Below are 23,710 nucleotides of genomic sequence, written 5' to 3' on the forward strand. Positions count from 1 at the left end.
TACACACAAAAATCACATTGAGGGGCGGGGGGAGAATTTCCATTTCAAGCATGGAGAAATCTCCATTGTGCTACTAAGCGATTCATAAAGTCGGCTAATCACTGCGCCACAGAATGAATCAGCTCCAGATGTGGAGGCCGCTTGCTTCTGACTCCCTAACAAACGTAGCTAATTTATTAAAGCAATAGCTCCTTTGATCGCCCAGTCATCTTTCACCTACACATTCGCGTGTCACTGATATTTCCGGAACGATAACTGCTGTAATCAAAATTTAGAGCATTTTGTACAGTTTCAATAAGAGCCGCGACAGCCGCAGGACTCTTGATTCTGCTTCACTGTGCTTCAGCTAATCCCTTTAAAGCTGGTCTGACATGCCACTTTAAGGTTCCCAGGGCCCACAACGTTAAAGAAGCCCCTTGGGAGAAGGAAAAAAAACACAGATAAAAGTACAATATATTATATTGTGTCAAAGTTGCAAGAAGTTGTAAAAGACTAGTCGTGTGTGTGCATATGTTTTGAATTATTTAAGTTTGGGCTGGAATGAAAACTGGTTGCTATATATTAATTATCCTAGCAACCACAAGGCCTTTTAAAAATCAGAAAGTAAGATGAATAGAAGATGATCTTACCAGAAAAAAATATGGAGCCTTGGTTGACAGGGTCAGCGACGCCCTTTTCATCCTCAGGTCTGAAGTAGGCAGAAAGGGAACATTTAAGGGGTTATTTAATAATAGGTGCAAAGTCTGCAACAGGTCTAATCACTTAACTATACGTTACAGCAAACTTAGGGGTAGATTAATGACTGCACGAGCAATAATAAAGGAAACTCCACGTGAGCAAGCAGGGTCTTAGGGAAATGAGTTTTCTTTTGGCCAGCTGGGCTTTCTTGAATAAGATAAAGTTTAGCAGCTTTTAGGTGTTTTTACCCCAAAACCCCACCCAAGTTCCCAAGTCCCAAGCAATGTTTTCTTTATGATTGCTAAAGCTCTGCCCCTTAGTGTCTTTTATTACATATATGGGGTAATATACCTAAATTCATTAAGGATAGGGCCATTTATTACAGTGATTTTTAACCTGTGGGTTGGGGCCCAGAAATGGACCCCATACTGTTTAGGATGGGTATATATGAATATTCTCCTACAGTAGAAAATACAATACAAAATATGCCATAACACAAGGTATATAAAAATGTTTTGGGTCATCAAGCTAGTTTCCACAGATAAATTTGGGTTCCTTAATATAAAGGTTAAGAAGCAATCATTAACAACATACCAAATATTTATTAATGGGGATCTTCCCCTTAAAGATGTCCATAAATGAGTTTAACAACAGCCAGGGCATCCCTTACTGACAATTTTGTACCCGCAGATGTGGGGTTTAACATATCTAAATTGTTGGGGCCCCGGTTTCTTTAGCTATAATGCACTATATATAAGTAGGGCACCTTTATAAAGAGGCCATAAGATCAGATACAAGCATATAATTAGACTCTTCCTGTGGACTCTGAGAAACACTATGAAAGTCTCTGAGGGAATCCTGGGCTCTGAAAGATGCCCTTTAGTCACGCCTCTGTGTCACATCTCTGTCCAACAAAGTGCCTTCTGCTCGTAAGATCTCCAAAAGAAGCAGAAATAACTTAATCTTTACTGTGGACTTGACTCATTCTTGGCTCAGACAGGCAGACACAATCCCATGGTCCTGCTTTATTTGTCTCTGTCTGAGACACTTCTTGATTCCCCACTTTGAGAGAAAAGCCCCTCACTCAACGCTTTTCTGTCCTTTCCTTTTGATGGAATATTAAATCCATATGATGCTGCCAGTAGCATGCATAGTTTAGGCTATGTTGCCTATTAAATCAACCAACAGTGGAGGCGGGGGGGGGGACAAAAAGCCCTTATATGACCCTAAAACACTACAGCCTCGGTTACATATTTTGCTATGCATGTTAACCGTTTTCTATATGAAGTTATTTATTCTTTGGGCTGTTAAAGGGGAACTTTGCCTATCACATACTAAAAGAAAATGTAACTTTTCTAACGTTTACATTCTCTGCACTCCTGGTCTGACTCCTCAAACAATGTAGTAGAAGATTAACAATTAACAGACCTCGACTGACTTCTGCTACATTGTTTTGCTCTTGCAAGCTACTGTGGCACACATATTCAAGAGCCTATTACGCAAGTGGGCTTGTAATCTAATTTTCTACCTTGCAACGACCAAACATGGAGTACCTTAATTTCCCTGTTTTACCAGTTTAGCCTAAGACATAACAAAAATCAGATTTTACAAGGGGGAAAACATCTCATGAATCCAGTTTATAGCACTTTCACTACCAGGGTGAGATTGTGGAAGAACAGAAAGAAACAGCATGAAAAACAAAACCACTGTTGGTCACTAAACCTTAATCTGTTATACTTCCACTTATAATATAAAAAGCTCCAATTTGGAGGGTGTGGTTAAACCAACTAGGCCAGAAGCAGTTCAAGAAACACACAGGTGCAGTAACCAATAGCAACCAATTAGCAGGTAGCTTATTTACTAGCCACCTGTTTAAAGTAAATATTTTATTGGTTACTATGCACCTGGACAAACTTAGCGCCTTTTATGACATATGAGGGTTAAGCTGGCCATTCACATTCCAATAAAATACTATGGAACCTAGTTTAGTACGATTTTCGGATTGTGTGTCATGTAAACGATCGAGCAGGATTTCGGTCGGATAACAATAAAATCGGTGCATTGTGTATCGGACAAAATCTCTTAGGGGGGACCTACAATGGAAATCACTTTTATACGATTGGTGTCTGCCAACTACTTCATGTTCAAAACATCCTCTGATTTGTTATTCTTAGGGCTTTATCCTATAATCTGAGTCTAAATGTTTTAGAGCATTGCATTTAAACGTACGACCGATATCCGAACATTCATCGGCAGAAGACTGAATTGTGAACGTGTATGGTCACCTTTAGGGTCTGATTTATCAAAATTCAAGACAGCAATCCTGCAAGTTTCCATTTAATTAGAATTAATTGCATTTGGCCAGAAATTATTTATCAATTGTTATATTTATCAACATCAAGTATATCGATGTCCTATACTTCAGGATTCCTTTTACCAAACAAAAAGAAAGCAAAATGACTGACTTGGGACACCCACTTTTATAGAATCTATAGGCAACGTTACATTTTTTTTTTTCAAGCTGCTTCAATTAAAATTGCTATTGATCTTAGTGCGAGGGCACGCAGTGTGCATATCTGCTTCTCTCAGCTCTGCGTTTTTCAGCCAGTGATCCACTTGTCTACGTTCCTCTGTGTGTCTGCATTAAAAACGATGGCAATAGCCCAAGTGTGGGCACAAAGAATGGAGCGGATTGGAGGTCAGACTGGAAAGCGCCTCTTGTAAACAGACCCAACTTAGTGATCCTTTCTTCCACAAGTCAGACTTTAGATACCATTAACCAGCTTAGTTGCCCTTCTTTGAACTAAATAATTCAATAATATCCATTTGAGCACTTGAGACCAGTGCTTTGTAAAGGGGAAGAATGACCCCCACGTCCTGCAATTCTGTACTGCTTTCAATACAGGGCAATACCTTACTGCTTGCTGACTGGCATTGTTTACTTTTGGTTTCCATTTTTATTAGTAACTCTAGATACTTGTCCAACATTAATGAACCAATTAAAGTTTCAAACATAGTAGTTTATGCAGCACTGTTTTAAAAGCTTGGGCAAAATCCTAATACACATGTTGCTCCCCAACCCCCTTGGATGTTGCTCCCAGTGGCCTCAAAGCAGGTGCTTATTTTTGAATTCCTGGCAAGTATTGGCTGCATCAAAATCAGGTGTACTGCCAGTCCACATAGGGACTACCAAGTAGCCAATCATAGCTCTTATTTGGCACCCCCGGAACTTTTATCATGCTTGTTGCTCCACAAAACTTTTTCCATCCGAAAGGTTGGGGACCCCTGTCCAATAGTGAATCTAGTGAAACCTCACTTCTTACTAAAAAAAAAGCAATAAAGTTTGTTTGAGACAATCTATCCTTCATGAAACCATGCCGACTACTACTTATAATGCCATTCTCCAGAACATAATCTTCATTGGGATACCTTAGCAAACTTTTATATAACTTGCCAACCACATATGTCAAATTTACAGGCCTATAATTGCCAGGGTGAGATCATAATCCTTTTTAAAATCGTGGAATTACATCAGTTTTCCTCAAATCTATAGATACTATACCAGACAAAAGTGAAAAAGTGAAAGAAAATCAGGAAAAGTGGCCTGGCTAAAACTAAATGAAGCTCTCTAAGTACTCTAGGATGTATTCCATCAGTCCCACGTGCATTGTTTAGTTTAACATATATTGAAGTACTTTGTACTCTGTAAGCCATTGCCTTTATAGAGTGAATCCATTTGTGCCCCTACCTAGTGGGTCTTGAAGCTATGACTCCTATTGTATACGCTTTCTACTGATTCAGCATATTTGCTTTTTCACCAAATAATTTCCATTTTCTAATGTAGACACACTATCAACCTCCATCTTTTTACTATGATATACAAAAGTGTTTTGGAATTCATCTTTACCTGTGAAGCAATTAGTTCCTCATTTAAAAATGAAATAAAAAAAAAAACTCAAGTAAAAAATGCTGAAATGTTTAAAATGCAAGTCTTGTTGACCGCTATGGCATCTTGGCAGGTATTTGCTGGCAAGATTTGAATTTTTAAAAGATTTTTTATTTTCTAAAAAGTGTAAAAGTAGCAAAAATGCCATTTTTTTTTTTATAAAACTGCATTTTTTCTGGGAGGGGAAAAAAAGATTGCAATTTTTTTTGCCAAAAGATTGAACTTTTTTAATAAATCAGCCCCCTGTTTTAATATGGTATAAAATATAAGCTGATTGGTCAGTAGGATTTTTCCTGTATTTACCCGGCCTACCCTACATAACTGCCCAGCTGATGAGTAACTATAAAGCAGCGAGGAAATATTTTACACACACAGTACAAGAGCATGGCAGGTGCAGCACAAGTTTCCATCTACATCAGTTTAATGGATATACAAATCTTCATTAGATATTTTTAGGCAATAAACAAACTGAGCAACATTATTGGCATCCCATCGAAACATAAATATATAAATTACACTTTTATACAGGGTTTCTTTTTCTTTACGCAGACACAGACATTCATGTGCATAACATTATGAATTGTACACTTAATTGCAGAAGAGCACACACAACTGAATACATGTATTTCCAGTTTGGGCTTTGGATGCAACTTTGTGAGAAAATGATTACAGCGTAAGGCAGGAACGACCAGTCCGCGTCCCTTTAACTGTGATGAAAACTTACAGAGGTCCATAGGGTATTCACCCCTACGTACAGGTTAACTAGGGGCACAAGCAAACTGACACTTCTAGCTTATAAACTACAACTCAGAAGCCCCCAGAAAGGATGCAAGGATTGTAAGTCAATTACAGCTACAAGAGCTATGTGAGTCTCCATGTTGTTGGTTTTCTTTTTTAAGACTGTTGTGGAAACTTAAAATGGCAATGGCTTATGGGAATGTTCTCTAAAGAATACGATGACTAGAGGTGCTTTGATTTTAAATATAAAGTTTGTCAGTTTTATATTTCTTTACTATAGGGTTTCTTTTGCCAACAATGCATTTTGGCTTTTAATGATTAAACTACATTTTTGGCTCACACAGGCACAGTTTTTTTAAAGACACATTAACATATATAATCTTACATGTGAAATTTGCCACATGTATATACATGACAGTTTCCCTACTACAATAGACCCATAAGATGTGCAAACTCAGCCATGCTATTTTCCAGTAGGAAGCATAAAAATATTTTTTTAAAAATCAACCAATTTACACTGTATAATCATCTTCCCCCATAACATGAAAAATAATATAAATCTCATCAAAACTGGGGATGGGCTCTAAAACAAAACTACCAGGGTTATGGCAAACACTTCCCTAGCCCAGTAGCCTATAGCAACCAATCAACCATTTGCTGTCTCTCTTCTGATTGCAGTAGACCAATGAAATCTATAGGTTAATTGGCTGCTATGAGTTACAGACCAGGAAAAACTTTTAAACACAACCTTATATATTTTACTTTTTTGTAGTGTTCTTCGACTCAGTCTATGACTATACATTAGTTAAAACACCTGCTGAAAGCATTTGCTCTGTCTAATGCACATGTTATTGCCTTGGTTACCAGGCCTGGATGTCAGGCCCCCAATAACAGGAGATCTGTACGTATACTTATCATGTGATGCACAACTGTATCCACAAAACTTATACCCCTCAACTGGGCCATGGCATATGGGATGTTTTCATACTATAAATAGTTTAAAAACAGTGGCAGTGCCCTCTTCCCTTGGAGAACTATGCAAAACGCGCTGTCTACAGAATACATAGCTGCTACAGGGAAGAGATGCCATGCAAGAGCATATTCCTCTATGGGAACAGATGTACATTGGAGAGGTTTGAGCAAACACCCATATAGTGAATGATTTAGGTTTGTGCATACAACTCTATATACCATGATAAGAGCACAGATGGTCCTCCTGATGTTAGGGGTCAGAGAATGAAAAAAGGATTTTCTATACCCTGCTGAGAAAAAGCACAATTAGTTTTCTAGGTTTTAAGGTCTACTGCAGTATGAAATTGTTTATTTATCTGCGATGGCAGAAATATTGTTTCATGTGTCCAGTTAGCAGCAACCTACAGATCCAGATCCTGACCCCCTATTTTGCTCACGTTTGTTTTGAAAGTGAAATTATACCCTATTTATAAACAATAAACCAGATACAAAAATAACAACGAAAACCCATTTATCTGTAGAAAATATCCCTCCTCTGCAGCTTATCACCAAAACATTTAAGGTGCCACGCTGCCTACCACGGCAGATTTCTCTTTCCGAATGGGACTTTTATAATGACAACAAGAATGTCTGATATTGAGGCCCGTGGAATGAACCCCTTTTTTATCATTTATAAAGGCAAATTTGCGAAGAAGGAATATTCTGCACACAGAATAGGCTAAGCTTTATACATAACCATAGAGTATATACATAAAGGAAAAATACCATTAAAGTTTATAAACAGGGTGTAATTTTTCTGTTGAGTTACTCACACAGCCAGCATAATAAAACATGAGTTTATTTGTGTGTATTTGTTTGTGTGTTCATGTTTGCATCTCACACTGCCATGTTTCCATTCTAGAAGTGTTTTCCTTTATCAAAGTCTCTAAATGCAAATGACACATTATGTAGTAACAACTCGCAGTTGACATTCCCAAACTGACTTTGACCCCCATAAGGCCTTACTTCACCATAGACCAATTTGCCTCTTTACAAAGTTGTCATAAATTTACAAGAATACGGTCCACTGAATGAATGGGATATTATGGAGTTTTAGTTTGTATGGATTTCATTGCTGGGGATGAGTCAGTTGGACCTTTTGATATTTGAACAATCTTGGTGTCAGTATTAGGAGGAAGAAACAATCTTTTTAGATAGAAACAAAGGATAATGTGCATCAAGTGGTTAATATGTTAGGTGTACTGATACCCGTTCATTATTTTCAGTTCTACAAGGTCCCTGGTCATTTTTTTAACGTGCAACCTAGAAGGGGGAAGTTTGAACATAAGTGCAACTCTGTACTAATATCATAACCAATTTGGATCGATATGTCTTGATCCAAGCTACAAAGTCCCTATGTTATTAAGTTCCACCCTTTGAGACTGAATGGAGCAACAACAAGATTGAGGACAGAGTATGCCCAGCAAGCATATAAAGATAGGACAGGACTATAGTTATTCACTACCTGATGTTTATGACACAGTTTATCTCCCACATCAATCTGGATGCAATCTTAGCGGAAGCCGAAAAAACGGTATCATTCAGTGAAACCTTTACAGATTCACTTAAAACCATGCCAGGCTCAATGGCGTTCAAAGGCAGGGTGACATTTGGAAATATAGTTTTATAAATATATATATAGAGATAGAGAAGTTTCGTTGTAGATTTGCCATATGGGAGGAGCAGTTTCCAAAGGAATTTTTCAAAAACAGCAGTAAGACATAGGATATCATACACCTTGTGCTCAAACACTTATTGGCAAAAGCTACAATATAGCTAAAAATATCTGTTATGTTTAGGACATGGTGCTACAAAAATATGACCACAGTATGTATATATATATTTTTTTTTTTTTTGGTTCAAGAAAACATAGCAGGCTTTCTTACTTATATAAAAATGTTAATTTTAGATAAAAATACAAACTTCAACTTTACAAAAAAAAAAAAAACACAATTCTGTTGAATACACATAAGCATACTTTTTTTTACCAAAAATAAAGAATTTTAGGATTTGTTCAAACACATGTAGCAAATATCTTTTTCCCTTGCTACTGTGACACTGTACAATGCACTTACAAGAATAAAAATGTCCATTTCACGCTTTTTTTTTGTTTTGTTTTTTTTGCTATGTGAAAATGTTGGTTGTGTATGATAAAATAATAACTTGCCAGAAATAAAAAGAAAGAAAAATTAGCGCTATTAGGCAACTGGCACAAGTGTGATGTTTCACGGATATCCCATGATTTATTAAGGTACATTTTATTTCAAATTATTAAATTATGCAGACACAACGGAAACAAAAGTAGGGGGGGGTGATATCAGCTATATATATATACCTTTGCTTCTCTATATTTGAATACAGTTCATTAGATTGCATCCTGCTAGAAAATAATACTATAGATTCATAGCAGACCTCTACACGTTCCTTGCAAATATTTGCCATTGGACATTAAAACAAGGGAGAAGGTGGCTAGGGAACAATTTAAGTAGATTCACTCTTGCAAGTATAATATGCACCCTATTTCTTATCTGATTTCCCCTCTTTATTATCTGATTGCCTCCAGGTTTAGACCATATTTGGAGTAACCCACATCAGATGTTTGCTTTTGTCATTTTATCTGAGCTAGGCCAGTAAAAGCTAACTTCTGATTGGTTTCTACAGGTTACTGGACCAATGGAGTCTGCTCATTTTAATACAGAAAACATCATATTTACTTTTTGTTGAACTGTTAGATCTCTCACCTAAAAAACTTCTAATGCTCTAGAACAGTGCTTGGTAGCTTTTTCAGTTTAAACTTTCCTTTGAAGTCCAACCATTATCTCATAACAAGGTTACAGATTTGGTAAAACCTTGGTAGATCATTCTTTTAGCCATAGTTCCATGAATATCTAGGCAGCAAATATGTTCTTGAGCCCAAATCTCACCCTAATAATCTCTACTTCAGGCCCCCCGGCACTACTCCATGTCCCCACTGGGGGCCAGCCCCACAGTTTGGGAATTACTACTCTAGAGAGTAATTCTAATCCCATTCTACACAACAAAACCTAAAATGATTGCAATAGGTGCTCACAGATCAGCATTCAAACAGCTATGCTGGGTCTTATTTCTCTTTTGTAACATTGCACATCAACATTTGTTAGTTTGTTCAATAATAGTCAACTTTATCATTTGACAGCTTTTTGTATTCCCGGAAACTGTTGAGTTGGAATTTTTCAAATAATTACAAAATAACAGAAATATTATTTAATCGAATATTTTATACCTGCATAACCAGCAAGAGTGAATCCACCTAAAACAAATCCAACACTAGAGAGCTCTTCCTCTGCCCAATAGGACTAGGCTATGTCTAGCAGTCATCGACCACTATAGAGGCAGATGGCTGCTTAGTGCTAGGATGGTGCTGTTATACTTTATTTACCCCAAAGCTTAATAGTTACGCTATGTTTAATTAAAAAAAAAAGTCCACTTAAGGCTTCCCAGGTTTTTGTGAAGACTTTAAACACCACTGAGCAAGGATGCATTGTTTTTGTAGCTTCTGCGTCGACACATTCATTTGATACATTCCTGGCTTTTCTTTGCCATGTTTCTATCAATAAACATCCATCTTGAAAACAGCAAAAGCAGGCACATCTCTTGACATAAAGCACCGTTGCTTGGACATCAGGCCTCTATTCAATCCCTATGGTTTGCAGTACTTTTTTAATGTGATATCCTTCTTTCAGCCATCCGCCATCTTGTTTTGTTGCTGCAGTTTTTCTGACAGGGGAAGCGGTCTCTTCTCTGTAAGAGTGCTGCAATACTTGCTTTGATGTCACATTAAAGAAATGTACATTGTTCCTTTGTTCTCACAGAGTGTCGTTTGAACAAGTTTTTTTTTCCTGTCTTTCTGCACAAGAGAACAAAAACGAAACAGTCAATAAAGCACCATACGTAGAAGATTCGGGAATGTAACATGGAGTACACATCCGAGTCCCAGATGATCCTGTCTAGCTTATTTTCACCTCACATCTGCAAATGAAATTTAAAAAAAAAGAAGAAGAAAAAAAAAGTAAAGAATCAGAACACATTTTAATGTCACTTCTAAAGAAAAAAAATGTGTGGAAATTGCAAAAGCCCATTCATTGCTTAGTCAGTCCACAAAATGATCAATATCAGTGTTTGCTTTCTTGATATTTCTATTTAAAAATGATTTTTTTTATCCTCAGCAATGTTTTTAATTTGTACTTTACCCTAATAGAACGCCATTAATATTTGTACTTTTAACAAACCTCAGATGAATTTTTAGAATGATTCCCTCAGGGTATTGTTTTCTATTAATCATGGCACAATAGTTGTCAAAAAAAGGAACAAAAGAATGCATTTTCCACATTCTCCTTTCTGAAATATGTCTATAAAAACTGTCAACACCCTATTTCTATTCAAGAGAGTTTAAAACGTTCATGGTGATCAGAGGGGTTTTGATCTCTGCAGCTTGAAGCATAGCTGTTGTGCCAAGAGCAGTGGCCAGCTCCTATCATTCCCAGCTTCTGTCAGGTGATCCCTGTTGTTGTTCAATAAAAAGGGCAACTATTCGGTAATGTTAACCTTGGATATGCAAGTTTCTTTATGCCTTATGTCCTCTAGAAGAACAAATAGTGAGGAACAGCGAAATACAGGTATGAGACCTGTTATCTAGAATGCTCAGGACCTAAGGTTTTCCAGATAAAGGGACTTTCCATAATTTGAATCTCCATACCAACTAAAATATAATTTATAGATCAAATAAACCCAATAGGATTGTTTTCCCTTCAAAAAGGATTAATTAGTTGGGATGAAACACAAGGTACTGTTTTATTACTATAGAGAAAAAGGAAATACATTTTAGCCTTCCCGTAATTCAGAGCTTTCTGGATAACCGGTTTCCGCATAAGGGATCCCGCACCTGTACTTGGTTTCAAGTGAAACCTGACCATTTCCAGTTGCAAATATAAATTGGATGACATCCCTTCCCGTTATGAAATGCTGAGTTACCAGTTGTGGATTTCAGAGGATGGACACATGCTCTACTCAAGACGACCTTTGAAAAAGTGACTATTTGCTATGGATATGGCGATAACAAGCCCACCATGTGACCCATAAATGAGTTGTGATTCACACGTGAGTGAATAGTTTGCTAACTGGAATTGTATTGCCAGTCATTCCAATCATCACAGAGGTCATCAATTTCTCCGTATCAGTTAAGCTGGCTATACACACCGATATAATATAATGTGTTTTGTCCGATCTTTGGACCGTGTGTGGGCTCAGAATAATTTCCCTACAATGCCGATCGGTCATTTAGTCGGACAGGTTAGACAATTTTGGTTAGATAAGGATAAAATCTGTGCATGCATTATCTATCTGACGATATCCTTGGGGGACCTACAATGGAAGTCACTTTCGATTGTTGTCTGCCAATTATTCTATGTTCAGAACATCCTCTGATTTGTTATTTTTAGGACATTATCCAACAATTTCAATCTGAATGTTAGTTTTAGATGCAACATTTAAATGTACGCATGATATCCGAACGTTCGTTGGAAGAATCTGAACGTGTATGGCCAGCTTACTCTTGAGCTCTGAGGTCAAGAGTAAGCAACACTCTATTGCACAAGGACAACTCCTAGCATTCCTCTGTTAATCTGCAATGGCTGCTTCAAAAAAATATAGTCCCTAACATTTTCCATGTTGAAATTCAGAAGTTAACATTACTTATCTTATGACTTGGAATTGTAAACCCAAGTTTAATTTAACCTTTTTTATACTGCTGGTTCTTCAGGCCTCATTAGAGTCAAGGGATTAAACAATCTTGCACCATTAACTTGATTTTAACTTTTTTCTTAAGTTCAGTTTCATGGCACGCAAATATTCCCACCCTCACTGGACTAAAAGGCTTTCTCTCCTTGATCTAAAACAAATATTTGAACATTAAGTAACAAAAAGTGTGCATTAGGAGATTAGTGCTGCAAAAACTTGGATCGCTTTGTGCTTTTAACAATCAGTTCCGCTTATGCTCAAGGAATACAAAAGACTGAAAAAAAACACCTGATTCCATCTAAACATACGGCAAGGGCTTTGTTCCTTCATATAAATGTTGTTACAAAACAACAAATAATCGATAGACTGTAGACCATACTTTTAAGGGATTTTCAAGTTCAATCTGGAAAAATTGAAGATACACCAGCTTTTATTTTTAGGAATTCCCCAACAGATGTATCATGAATATTTTCTAATTATTATGATTTGTATATGGAAAAAAATTATATAAAGTTTGGTGGAAATACATTTAAATAGACTTATATAGGTGATACTGCACCATATACAGAAGCATGCCCATACGGTTCTACACGTGGTTTGGCCATGTCAGTGGCTACAAGTGTTTTAGGCATAATCCAAAGAGCATTCTGATTTTACTTTGGATATTTTCCACCAATATCAATGAAAAATACAGGGGGTTTGTTTAATATATCAAGGAATCACCATAAGGGCCATGAAACATACAATGCATTCATCCCAATTTCTAAGTAGCAGCTGCAAAAAACTCATTATTGCCGTGGGACACTTTCCACTGCAACACTTGTGAATTTTTCCGGCAAGCCCTCAATGTAGGAGTGTTACCTGAGAACACCTGGGAGATTGTTATCAAAACACTTTATATGTATGCAGCCAAATCGGCTGACTATCCTGGAGATAAAAATTCATCAACATGAACTAAACTTGCTTCCAAGGAACCAATTAGCAGATTTTACCGCTTGAAAGCAAATATCTGATTGGCTGCTGTAGGCAAATGTGTTGTTCAGCTAAAAGAGTTCAACATTATACAGTTTTGAGAGGGGAACATTGCATATTTTCTCATAAAAGGGGAAATAATTCCCATTTAAGCAGGCTGCAAAAAATGATAGTGGAGTTTAGATGATCTCTTTTTAAAATGAATGTTGCTTCCTAGGTCGATTCTTAATATTTACTTTCTCACAAACTGCTTGATGGTCTAATCCTCTTTGAAATTATTTTTAGACTTCACAGAAATATCTGACCACCATAGTCGTACTTACAGGGCACCGATGGGCTGACAATACTGCCCCTGGCAAAGCTCTATCCTATCTAATATATATTTAATATGTGACTCCTGAGAAAACTCTTAATGTGCTAGCTCACATTTTCTATATCATCCTTTCATTTCCTGGCACAGGGAAGCTTAATTCAATGCCTTTGAGATCCATCCGACCTCCAGCAAATAGCTTTAAAGAGATATTCATCTAAATAAAAGGCTTCTCTATGTGCCGCAAGTCCTCAAAGAAATGGTGTAATGCTGTTAGAAAGTAAATTTTTTAAAGACGTAGAGGTTTTCTAGTTACCGATGAGCGAAATACAAATTCAAGGTCAATAGGCATTTTTTTTTGTTTTTTTCCACTAAATGCATAGAAATCACTAGGTGTTTATTGCATGGGGTTTTATTTAGCACAAAAAAAGTCAATGGGTGTTTTTTGCTGTGTTTTTTTTCCCACAAAAATCACTATTTCTAATTTTATACAAAAATATTTCCTATATTCTTGCCCATTAGATATTATATATATATATATATATATATATATATATATATATATATAAAAACACACCAGAAAAAGGGGGTTAGCCAATCAAAAAGCTTTTGGCATGTTCTGTTTCCTTTACCCCTGCTAAGCGTCTGGGGCTTGTGCCCCTGGGCCACACTCTACTTTTGGTGGGTCGTTTTGTTTTTTTTTCAGTTATCTACTATGAACTATGTATTATTGTTTTTGAATAAAGACATTATCAAAAATATCACAAAAAGACACAAAAAAACATATTTTATGGACTGAGTAAGCTTTAGGTCTGCTCAATGTCTTTTCCCATTTCCACTTAAAAATTGCATATTGTTTATCCTGCAAGAAAACAATGATAAATCTTGGAATTCATTCATGCACAATGACCCCACAAATCAGCCATAATGACACACTGAGAAGGAGTGCAGGACTCTCCAGATCATAAAAGGTGAAGCATGAGAATTGTGAAAAGGGGGTGAGACAGCCGAGGAATGCGAGATGTTTAGGGTGATGTATAGCTTGAAGGAACAAATACCAGCAGGTAGAATTATCAAAGCCAATCATATCTAATCTCTTTGCAGCCTTCAGGTAACAAAGTGTCAAGATTGAAACAAGTGATTATGCTGATGTGATACGCAATTGATTAAAAGGCTTTAATTGTCAGTGCTTGGTGCTGTTATTTTCAGCTTGAGGTTCCTACCTGCCGTTCAAAATTATTTTCCAGACGGTTATTAGGTTGGCTTTAGTTTTTTTCTTTTCCGTTTTTTACCTGTTTCCCTAGTCCTTCCTGTTAACACAAGGGCAGGGCTGGTGAAAAGGCCTAAGGAAATGTATTTTTCGCTCAGTTAAGGATAGAAATACTTCCTGATGTCCTGAAATAAAACTGGTTAGCTTGTGGGTTATTCTCTGTTTGCCCACACAACGGCTAAAAGCATACAAGAAGGACGTGCTCCAAGCCACCTTGGCTGGAAAGTGGTTTTGATGTTCAATCATAGTGAAAGCTTTCAGCCAAACAACTAATCATTGCATAACAAAGTCCAAGAAATTCCCATAGATATGTGTATATAAATAAATGATCAGAATATTTAATAATTTACATTTGCTTTTGATTAAGACATATTTTTAAGGAAGGAAAGTTGCTCTTCCACAGGGTTTCTCAGTGGTGGCCAGACACAGGCAAGACTCCTTGTTTGAGCATACTTGTCTCAACGAAAGTTAGACAAGTATAAGTATAACTATAAGTTCCATGCAGGATGCTGCTGCTTTGCAGAGCGATTTGACAAAATTAGATAACTGGGCAGCAAACTGGAAAATGAGGTTCAATGTTGATAAGTGCAAAGTTATGCACTTTGGTAGAAATAATATAAACGCAAACTATCTACTGAATGGTAGTGTGTTGGGGGTATCCTTAATGGAGAAGGATCTAGGGGTTTTTGTTGATAACAAGTTGTCTAATGCCAGGCAGTGTCATTCTGTGGCTACTAAAGCAAATAAAGTGCTGTCTTGTATAAAAAAGGGCATTGACTCAAGGGATGAGAACATAATTTTGCCCCTTTATAGGTCCCTGGTAAGGCCTCACCTTGAGTATGCAGTGCAGTTTTGGGCTCCAGTCCTTAAGAAGGATATTAATGAGCTGGAGAAAGTGCAGAGACTGCAACTAAACTGGTAAAGGGGATGGAAGATTTAAACTATGAGGTGAGACTGTCAAGGTTGGGGTTGTTTTCTCTGGAAAAGAGGCGCTTGCGAGGGGACATGATTACTCTGTACAAGTACATTAGAGGGGATTATAGGCAGTTGGGGGATGTTCTTTTTTCCCATAAAAACAATCAACGCACCAGAGGTCACCCCTTTAGATTAGAGGAAAGGAGCTTCCATTTGAAGCAGCGTAGGTGGTTTTTCACGGTGAGGGCAGTGAGGTTGTGGAATGCCCTTCCTAGTGATGTGGTAATGGCAGATTCTGTTAATGCCTTTAAGAGGGGCCTGGATGAGTTCTTGATCAATCAGAATATCCAAGGCTATTGTGATACTAATATCTACAGTTAGTACTAGTGGTTGTATATATAGTGTATGTATGTGAGTGTATAGATTGGTAGGTGTGGGTTAAGTGTGCTGGGTTTACTTGGATGGGTTGAACTTGATGGACACTGGTCTTTTTTCAACCCTATGTAACTATGTAACTATATGTAACTATTAACTTATTTATGTCGAAGCCGCAAAATACAGTATGTAACCATGGTCCATCTGCAGCCAACGAAGCCTCATCCCCTATTCTAACCTCTTTTTGCCAGGTAAGACACAGCAGAACAAATGTCTGAAAGGAACCACCACTACACAAGGCTGTTTCAACCCAAAACAATCTAAAAGTGGCATGACAATGCTTGAAAAACTTAAATATTTATGAACACCTCTACTTATTATGTCAATATGCTAAAATTCATGGTAATTGATGATAACTCTGGAGATCAGAGATTATCTACGTTTTAATAATACTCTCACATAAAAACATCCTACTTTATGCCACCTACCACATTAACAAAGTCTTGCACAACTTCTTAATTAGCAACAATTTTGGTAGAATAATAAATATATTAAGGAACAAACATCAAACACCTTCTGGACAAATCAACCAACAACTAGGTTATAAGCTATCTGAGGAGGATATAGGGGAGAAGTTTTGGAGGCAACATTTGTGTCTGAGAACCACTTTTCCCCAATCATATTCCATTTTTAAAATATATATTGAGAGACAAGAGACTTTTCTCAAACAGAAACGAGAAACAAGAGAGAAAGAAAATGAAAACAAAATGGAATGCTGATTTTAATGAAAATTATGATGAAATGTAAATAGCAAGAGAAAAACAGGGCAGAAAGAAATGTCAAGGGGGGAAGTGTAAAGTGATACTTTTTGCCCAATGTTTGGACACTTTTTCAAACCCTTTCTAAAGTCTTCTCCTCTTCATTCAAACTCTAGCTTCAGAGACTGTTGGTAATTTTCCCGCATTTGGTCACTATCAAATTTAGAACTGCACACAGAGAAAATCTGAACTCCACCCAAGCTGTTCCAAGATCACCTTTCCTGCTCATCATCTCATGTCAATCTACACCTAATGGAACTTACCGGTTTCTTCTTCTCGATAATCTGAATTAGAGTTTGCTGTACACGTGCATTCCAGATGTTCCTCTAACTGCACAAGAACTTCTTTTAATTTGGGTTTCTTTCTTACATATTCTACTTTTGCCACCTGTGGTAAAATAAGAGACCACATATTTAGATAAACATATTTTCTCATATTTACTTTTTTTTAATAGGTAATGTTTTATTGGTTTTTTTTAACGAACTACATCAAATCAAAAACAAAGAACAAAATTAACATAAGAGAAGTAAAACAGCATACCGGTCTGCGGTGGAATTAGGTACATGTTTGGTTTTGGTGATATTTACAGTTTGATTGTGGCCGTAATAAAGTAATAAAGTATATCTGGTTGGTACGACTGTGACTGTGATTGCAATTATTCAGCTTCTATTCAATTATAGTAGGTCTTATAGGTGATATAGCAGTATTAGAGTTAGGCAGTTAGCCAAGGATCTGCTTAGGAGATTATGGTCATCAGTATATGCTGGATGGGGCGTCACATTTTACAGTTCTCATATTTAGTTTAACCAGGTAACGTATTTTTGTATTTTAAAATATGATGAAAATGATGTCAGGACTTTGCAATTCCCAGGAAAACTTCCAGCATATTTATATCTTTCCTGATCTTATTATTTAGATAACACTATTCATACCATACCTTTCTGCATACACATAAACATTTAGTTGTGGTGTACTGACCACTTACCATGAAAATGTATATATATATTTTTTTTTTTTTTAATATATTAAATATATGTATATATTTAATCATGAATAAAACTTGGAATTTTAAACTTATAGACTATAAACCAGTGATTCCCAAACTATGGGGCTGCCACTCTGGGTGGGTTTCAAGCAGCGGCTCAACCTGAAGACCACTTAGTGTAAGAACTGAAGAGAATGACCATTTGCTCTCCTAGATACACATGGAACATGATTTGCTGTCCTACATACAGAAATACACCAGTATTTTCCTATATCTGAAATAATTTCTTGAGCTAAGGGGAACCCAAACCAAAAGTTGGACTTCAAGTGAAAGTATAAACTGAAAAAGTTTGACAGCCACTGATTTAACCTATGAGTTGAGTCCCTAATATGTCAATGCTGACAGGTCACCATGATGGGCTGCTCATGAATGAACGGCCAGCAGCTCATATTTCAAAATTTCAATCCAACTAATGGGCCCAAGCACATTAATGAGTTATCTGGATTTAACCAGCCAACTCTTTTGGTGAGGCAAACGACAATGTCAAACTGAAGAGCACATTAGCACTGCATACACAAGTCTGAGTGGCCCAAAAATGAACACTTAGTGCATTGTGTACTGTGTGTGCAGTGACATAAAGGGGATTGTCCTGCCACTGTGTACACTGGGAAGCTCAGCACAGTACTGATTCTCCCACCACTGGTTGCCATATGGCAACGATACCTTTATTTATTGTTTTCTTTGGTTTTGTCTAATAACTTAAATTGAACTTATAATTATTATCTTGTCTTGTCCCCCTAGCTTCTATGAAAATGTAACTCGCTAAATCTGAAATTGGCTAAACTGGTATAACATGATTGGATAAAAAATATACATACAAAAGGAATAGCTTCAACAGAATATTAGCCCAGGCGTTTCCCTGTGCTAAGCACAATTCTACAGGCAAATTGAAGGATATAGTGTTCCTTTAATTCCTTTCCGTGCAGCAGATGTGTAAACAGTATAAACACTGAGTCTTTCAGATGGGGCATCGCTGACTCATGCTCTATATTATAAAACTGGCTAAAAAAAAGTCACAGTCCAAAATATGACCCTGCTGCTAGTGTTTTGACAAAAACAAAATAGACAGTGTAACAGGACTATCATGAAATACACATCAAGACAGGAAAATGCACTATTAGTAGAATTAAAGTAAATAAAATTAAAAATAAACACTATTTAGATCAGTGCTGTCCAACTTCTGTTGTACCGAGGGCCGGAATTTTTCCGACCTACGTGGTGGAGGGCCGATAATGGAAGCCAGTTTTGACCACTCCCCTTTTTGAAACCGCACCCACTTGAAACCACACCCATGTTATCACATGACCATACCCATATTAATGGTTGTAGTACAGCAAAAACCTGCCATACTCTGCCTGCCCTACCCTGCCTGTGTGTGCCATACTCTGCCTGCCCTACCCTGCCTGTGTGCCATACTCTGCCTACCCTACCCTGCCTTTGTGTGTGCCATACTCTGCCTTCCCTACCCTGCCTTTGTGTGTGCCATACTCTGCCTGCCCTACCCTGCCTGCCTGTGTGTGCCATACTCTGCCTGCCCTACCCTGCCTGTGTGCCATACTCTGCCTACCCTACCCTGCCTTTGTGTGTGCCATACTCTGCCTACCCTACCCTGCCTTTGTGTGTGCCATACTCTGCCTGCCCTACCCTGCCTGTGTGTGCCATACTCTGCCTGCCCTACCCTGCCTGTGTGCCATACTCTGCCTACCCTACCCTGCCTGTGTGCCATACTCTGCCTACCCTACCCTGCCTTTGTGTGTGCCATACTCTGCCTTCCCTACCCTGCCTGTGTGTGCCATACTCTGCCTTCCCTACCCTGCCTGTGTGTGCCATACTCTGCCTGCCCTACCCTGCCTGTGTGCCATACTCTGCCTACCCTACCCTGCCTTTGTGTGTGCCATACTCTGCCTTCCCTACCCTGCCTGCGTGCCATACTTTCACTGTGTGTGCCATTCTTGGCTGGTTTGTGCCATACTTGGCCTGTGTGTGCCATACTCTGCCTGCCCTACTCTGCGTGTGTGTGCCATACTCAGCCTTCCTTACCCTGCCTGTGTGTGCCATACTGTATGGCACACACAGGCAGCATACAGTGACACAATGCTGGCACTGCTCCTACAGTCTGCACAATAACTATATATTAAAAAACTTTTTAATTGCAGTACCACCTCAGTATATGTTCTTTTTGTAGTGTGCAGGGATTAGTTGTGGGTTTCTACTGCTCCTGAGGTGTGAACAGGGGAACAATGGGGGTGATTACAGCCTGAGCCTGAGGTGTGAACACTGCAGGGGGTGAACAATGCAGAGATTAAAAGGTGTGAACAACACAGGGGATTACATATTTAAACAATACAGAGGGATTACAGCCTGAATCTGAGGTGAGAACCATGCAGGGGGCAGTTAATCTCAGTACTGATACCATTTAAAGCTTACACAAGAGTAAGCCATCAAAGCAGCCAGACAGGTGGGGGGCCACACAGAGGGGGGTCGCGGGCCGCATGCGGCCCGCGGGCCGCCAGTTGGACAGCACTGATTTAGATAATAAGGTCTCTTTAAACTAGTGTCACATAGGCAATTTATGTAGGCACTTCAACCCTCTACTGTCCCTGCTCTACAGAGTACCAGTGATAGTTTTAATTTATATTGACTTGGGTCCAGGGCATAGGGTAGCAAGGAAGAAGCCTCAGGGTTATTACTGCTGAAATCTTAGGAAAAATCATAATGGTTGTCTCTGACAAGTAAAGGCAGCAATACAGGGATAACCAGGTAAACCCTTCATTTAATTGGCCCATAAGCCAAATGGACAGGGTGGGTATGTGGGATCCCAACATAGTATGGCTTCCTTCCTATTGCCCAGGTCATGTTGTTCAAGACCTGGGAGACTAAGGAGTGAAGAGGAGCTGTGGCTCTTCTTCACTTTCTCATCTATTGATAAACCATTAACTGGCAAATATGGTGCATCAGCAGGTGAAATATTCCAAAACCAGCCAATACTCATAGCACATGAATTTCGGGAAGGTCGGCAGAGCACTATACACAAGCAAATAGTTGTACAAAACAAGTATAGTTGGTATATGTATAGACAGCTTAGCAACCAGCACTTAGCTTTAGACCTTCTGTAGAGAGTTTGCAACTTTATATGGCTTAATAAAAAGAATAGCAACATCATGGTGATTTTCCTGCACTTCTTAATAAAACTAAAGCATTGCTGTTACAAGTTACAACCATAATAACAAGAGGTTATTGTGCTATAATTTTCCCCTGGATAGTTTTAAAGAATACAAAATGTCACTCCAAAAACAGAATCCTGCCATAATATCAGAAACGGTTGCTTGGCAACAAAACTGGCCATTTTAATGTCTACTTACTAAGTTCTCTGAGGTTATTTATGCTAAACATATTTTATTATTCTACATTTTTATAGAGCCAGCAAGGTTTACACTGATTTACAGAGATCGCCCATTATTTACACCAGTCCCTGCCCCAGTGTCGCTTAAAGTCTAAGAATGTCAAACTTGCAACCCTCTAGTTCATCAACACAAGGATGCTGGGAGTTGCTCCAGAATGCACAGGGTGCACTTAAGGAATATTAATACTGAATAAAGCTTTGCTCTTGCTCACAGACATAAAACTAAAATTTGCCACAGCCAGGGGAAACCCAGAGGGGCACAAAGCATGTATAGAGTTAGAGAACAATAATTGTAATAGCTGCATGGGGGGGGGGGGATAAATAATATACATACACAGTTTTTAACACTTCTATTAGAATGAGATGCAGCTGTGCATCTAGAAGCAACCAAAAATATTGAGCACATATATGTGGGACATGCTCTCAACATATTATTTCTACAGAAGTTCTTTGTCATAGAAAATCAATTCCATTTATTGATTCCAAAGCCACTGTCCCTTTCCAAATAATTTTACCCTACAGGCACCATCTCTCCCTACTATACCTGCTATCCCACAGCCACAGTCCCTTCCCAGAGGCTATTATCCCCCCACTGCTACTATAGGCACCATCTCCCTACTATACCTGCTATCCCACAGCCACAGTCCCTTCCCAGAGGCTATTATCCCCCCACTGCTACTATAGGCACCATCTCTCCCTACTATACCTGCTATCCCACAGCCACAGTCCCTTCCCAGAGGCTATTATCCCCCCACTGCTACTATAGGCACCATCTCCCTACTATACCTGCTATCCCACAGCCACAGTCCCTTCCCAGAGGCTATTATCCCCCCACTGCTACTATAGGCACCGTCTCTCCCTACTATACCTGCTATCCCACAGCCACAGTCCCTTCCCAGAGGCTATTATCCCCCCACTGCTACTATAGGCACCATCTCTCCCTACTATACCTGCTATCCCACAGCCACAGTCCCTTCCCAGAGGCTATTATCCCCCCACTGCTACTATAGGCACCATCTCTCCCTACTATACCTACTATCCCACAGCCCCAGTCCCTTCCCAGAGGCTATTATCCCCCCACTGCTACTATAGGCACCATCTCTCCCTACTATACCTGCTATCCCACAGCCCCAGTCCCTTCCCAGAGGCTACTATCCCACTGCTACTATAGGCACCATCTCTCCCTACTATACCTGCTATCCCACAGCCCCAGTCCCTTCCCAGAGGCTATTATCCCACTGCTACTATAGGCACCATCTCTCCCTACTATACCTACTATCCCACAGCCCCAGTCCCTTCCCAGAGGCTATTATCCCCCCACTGCTACTATAGGCACCATCTCTCCCTACTATACCTGCTATCCCACAGCCCCAGTCCCTTCCCAGAGGCTATTATCCCACTGCTACTATAGGCACCATCTCTCCCTACTATACCTGCTATCCCACAGCCACAGTCCCTTCCCAGAGGCTATTATCCCCACTGCTACTATAGGCACCATCTCTCCCTACTATACCTGCTATCCCACAGCCACAGTCCCTTCCCAGAGGCTATTATCCCACTGCTACTATAGGCACCATCTCTCCCTACTATACCTGCTATCCCACAGCCACAGTCCCTTCCCAGAGGCCATTATCCCCACTGCTACTATAGGCACCATCTCTCCCTACTATACCTGCTATCCCACAGCCCCAGTCCTTTCCCAGAGGCTATTATCCCCCACCTGCTACTATAGGCACCATCTCTCCCTAAATATTAAAAATATTTACATATAAAAAATGCAAAGAGGTAAAAAAAAATCTATTTTTATAATGGCCCTTTAACTAAAACCAATAACTGAAAATGTATATGACTTTAGAGTAGCGGTTCCCTTACTGACCTCTAGGGGGTCTTAGAGTGCTGTAGATTGCCAGTTGGGGTACGATTTATGAGAATGACAATTTGCTCTCCTAGATACACCTGAAAAGCCCAATATACAGATGATATTCCTATATCTGAAATCATGTTCTGCGCCAAGCGGAGCCCTGACCAAAGAAAAGGTTCAACATGTTTGACTGCTTCAGAGGGGCTCTAGCAGCCAATGGGTCATCACCTTTAGTCCTTGGCATAAACAAGAGCTGCACAATGCAGACCCTGTGAACCTACTGCCACAGATACACACCAGTTAGGAAAAACACAATCTACTTTAACACCCTTATTTGCAAGTCATATTTAAATTATAACAAACCTCATTTGGACAATCCCAAATGAATTTCTTATTCTAACAGTAAGAAAATGAAATGAATGACATGATCCCTGTTAGATTTCCCCCACTTAGCTAAGTTCTATGTGATCCCCACAATTTAATATCCAAACCATGGTCTCACTTTTTACTCATTCACACAATGATGCATGAATATCATGAACCTCAGCTCTCAATCACAGCCCTTTCTGTCAACAGGACACAGAGCCGAGCTT

General features: G+C 38.8%; 1 protein-coding gene across 6 annotated transcripts in view; it reads right to left on the minus strand.

Annotated features, from left to right (window-relative positions):
• Window positions 1-5,027: 5,027 nt before the first annotated feature.
• The window catches only part of pdgfa (platelet derived growth factor subunit A), a 41,032-nt gene continuing 22,349 nt past the window's right edge, over window positions 5,028-23,710 (minus strand). For 2 of the 6 annotated variants that reach the window (XM_031892436.1, XM_031892435.1), the window contains exons 5-7: window positions 17,072-17,195; window positions 14,654-14,773; window positions 5,028-10,381 (exon numbers count right to left, since the gene is read on the minus strand). In XM_031892436.1, coding sequence (XP_031748296.1) covers window positions 14,685-14,773; window positions 17,072-17,195 — 213 coding nt within the window. In that variant the 3' untranslated portion in view covers window positions 5,028-10,381; window positions 14,654-14,684. 6 annotated transcript variants of the gene reach the window in all.

This window comes from Xenopus tropicalis, chromosome 9 (genome assembly GCF_000004195.4).
Source record: "Xenopus tropicalis strain Nigerian chromosome 9, UCB_Xtro_10.0, whole genome shotgun sequence".
In the NCBI taxonomy this organism is placed as follows: domain Eukaryota; kingdom Metazoa; phylum Chordata; class Amphibia; order Anura; family Pipidae; genus Xenopus; species Xenopus tropicalis.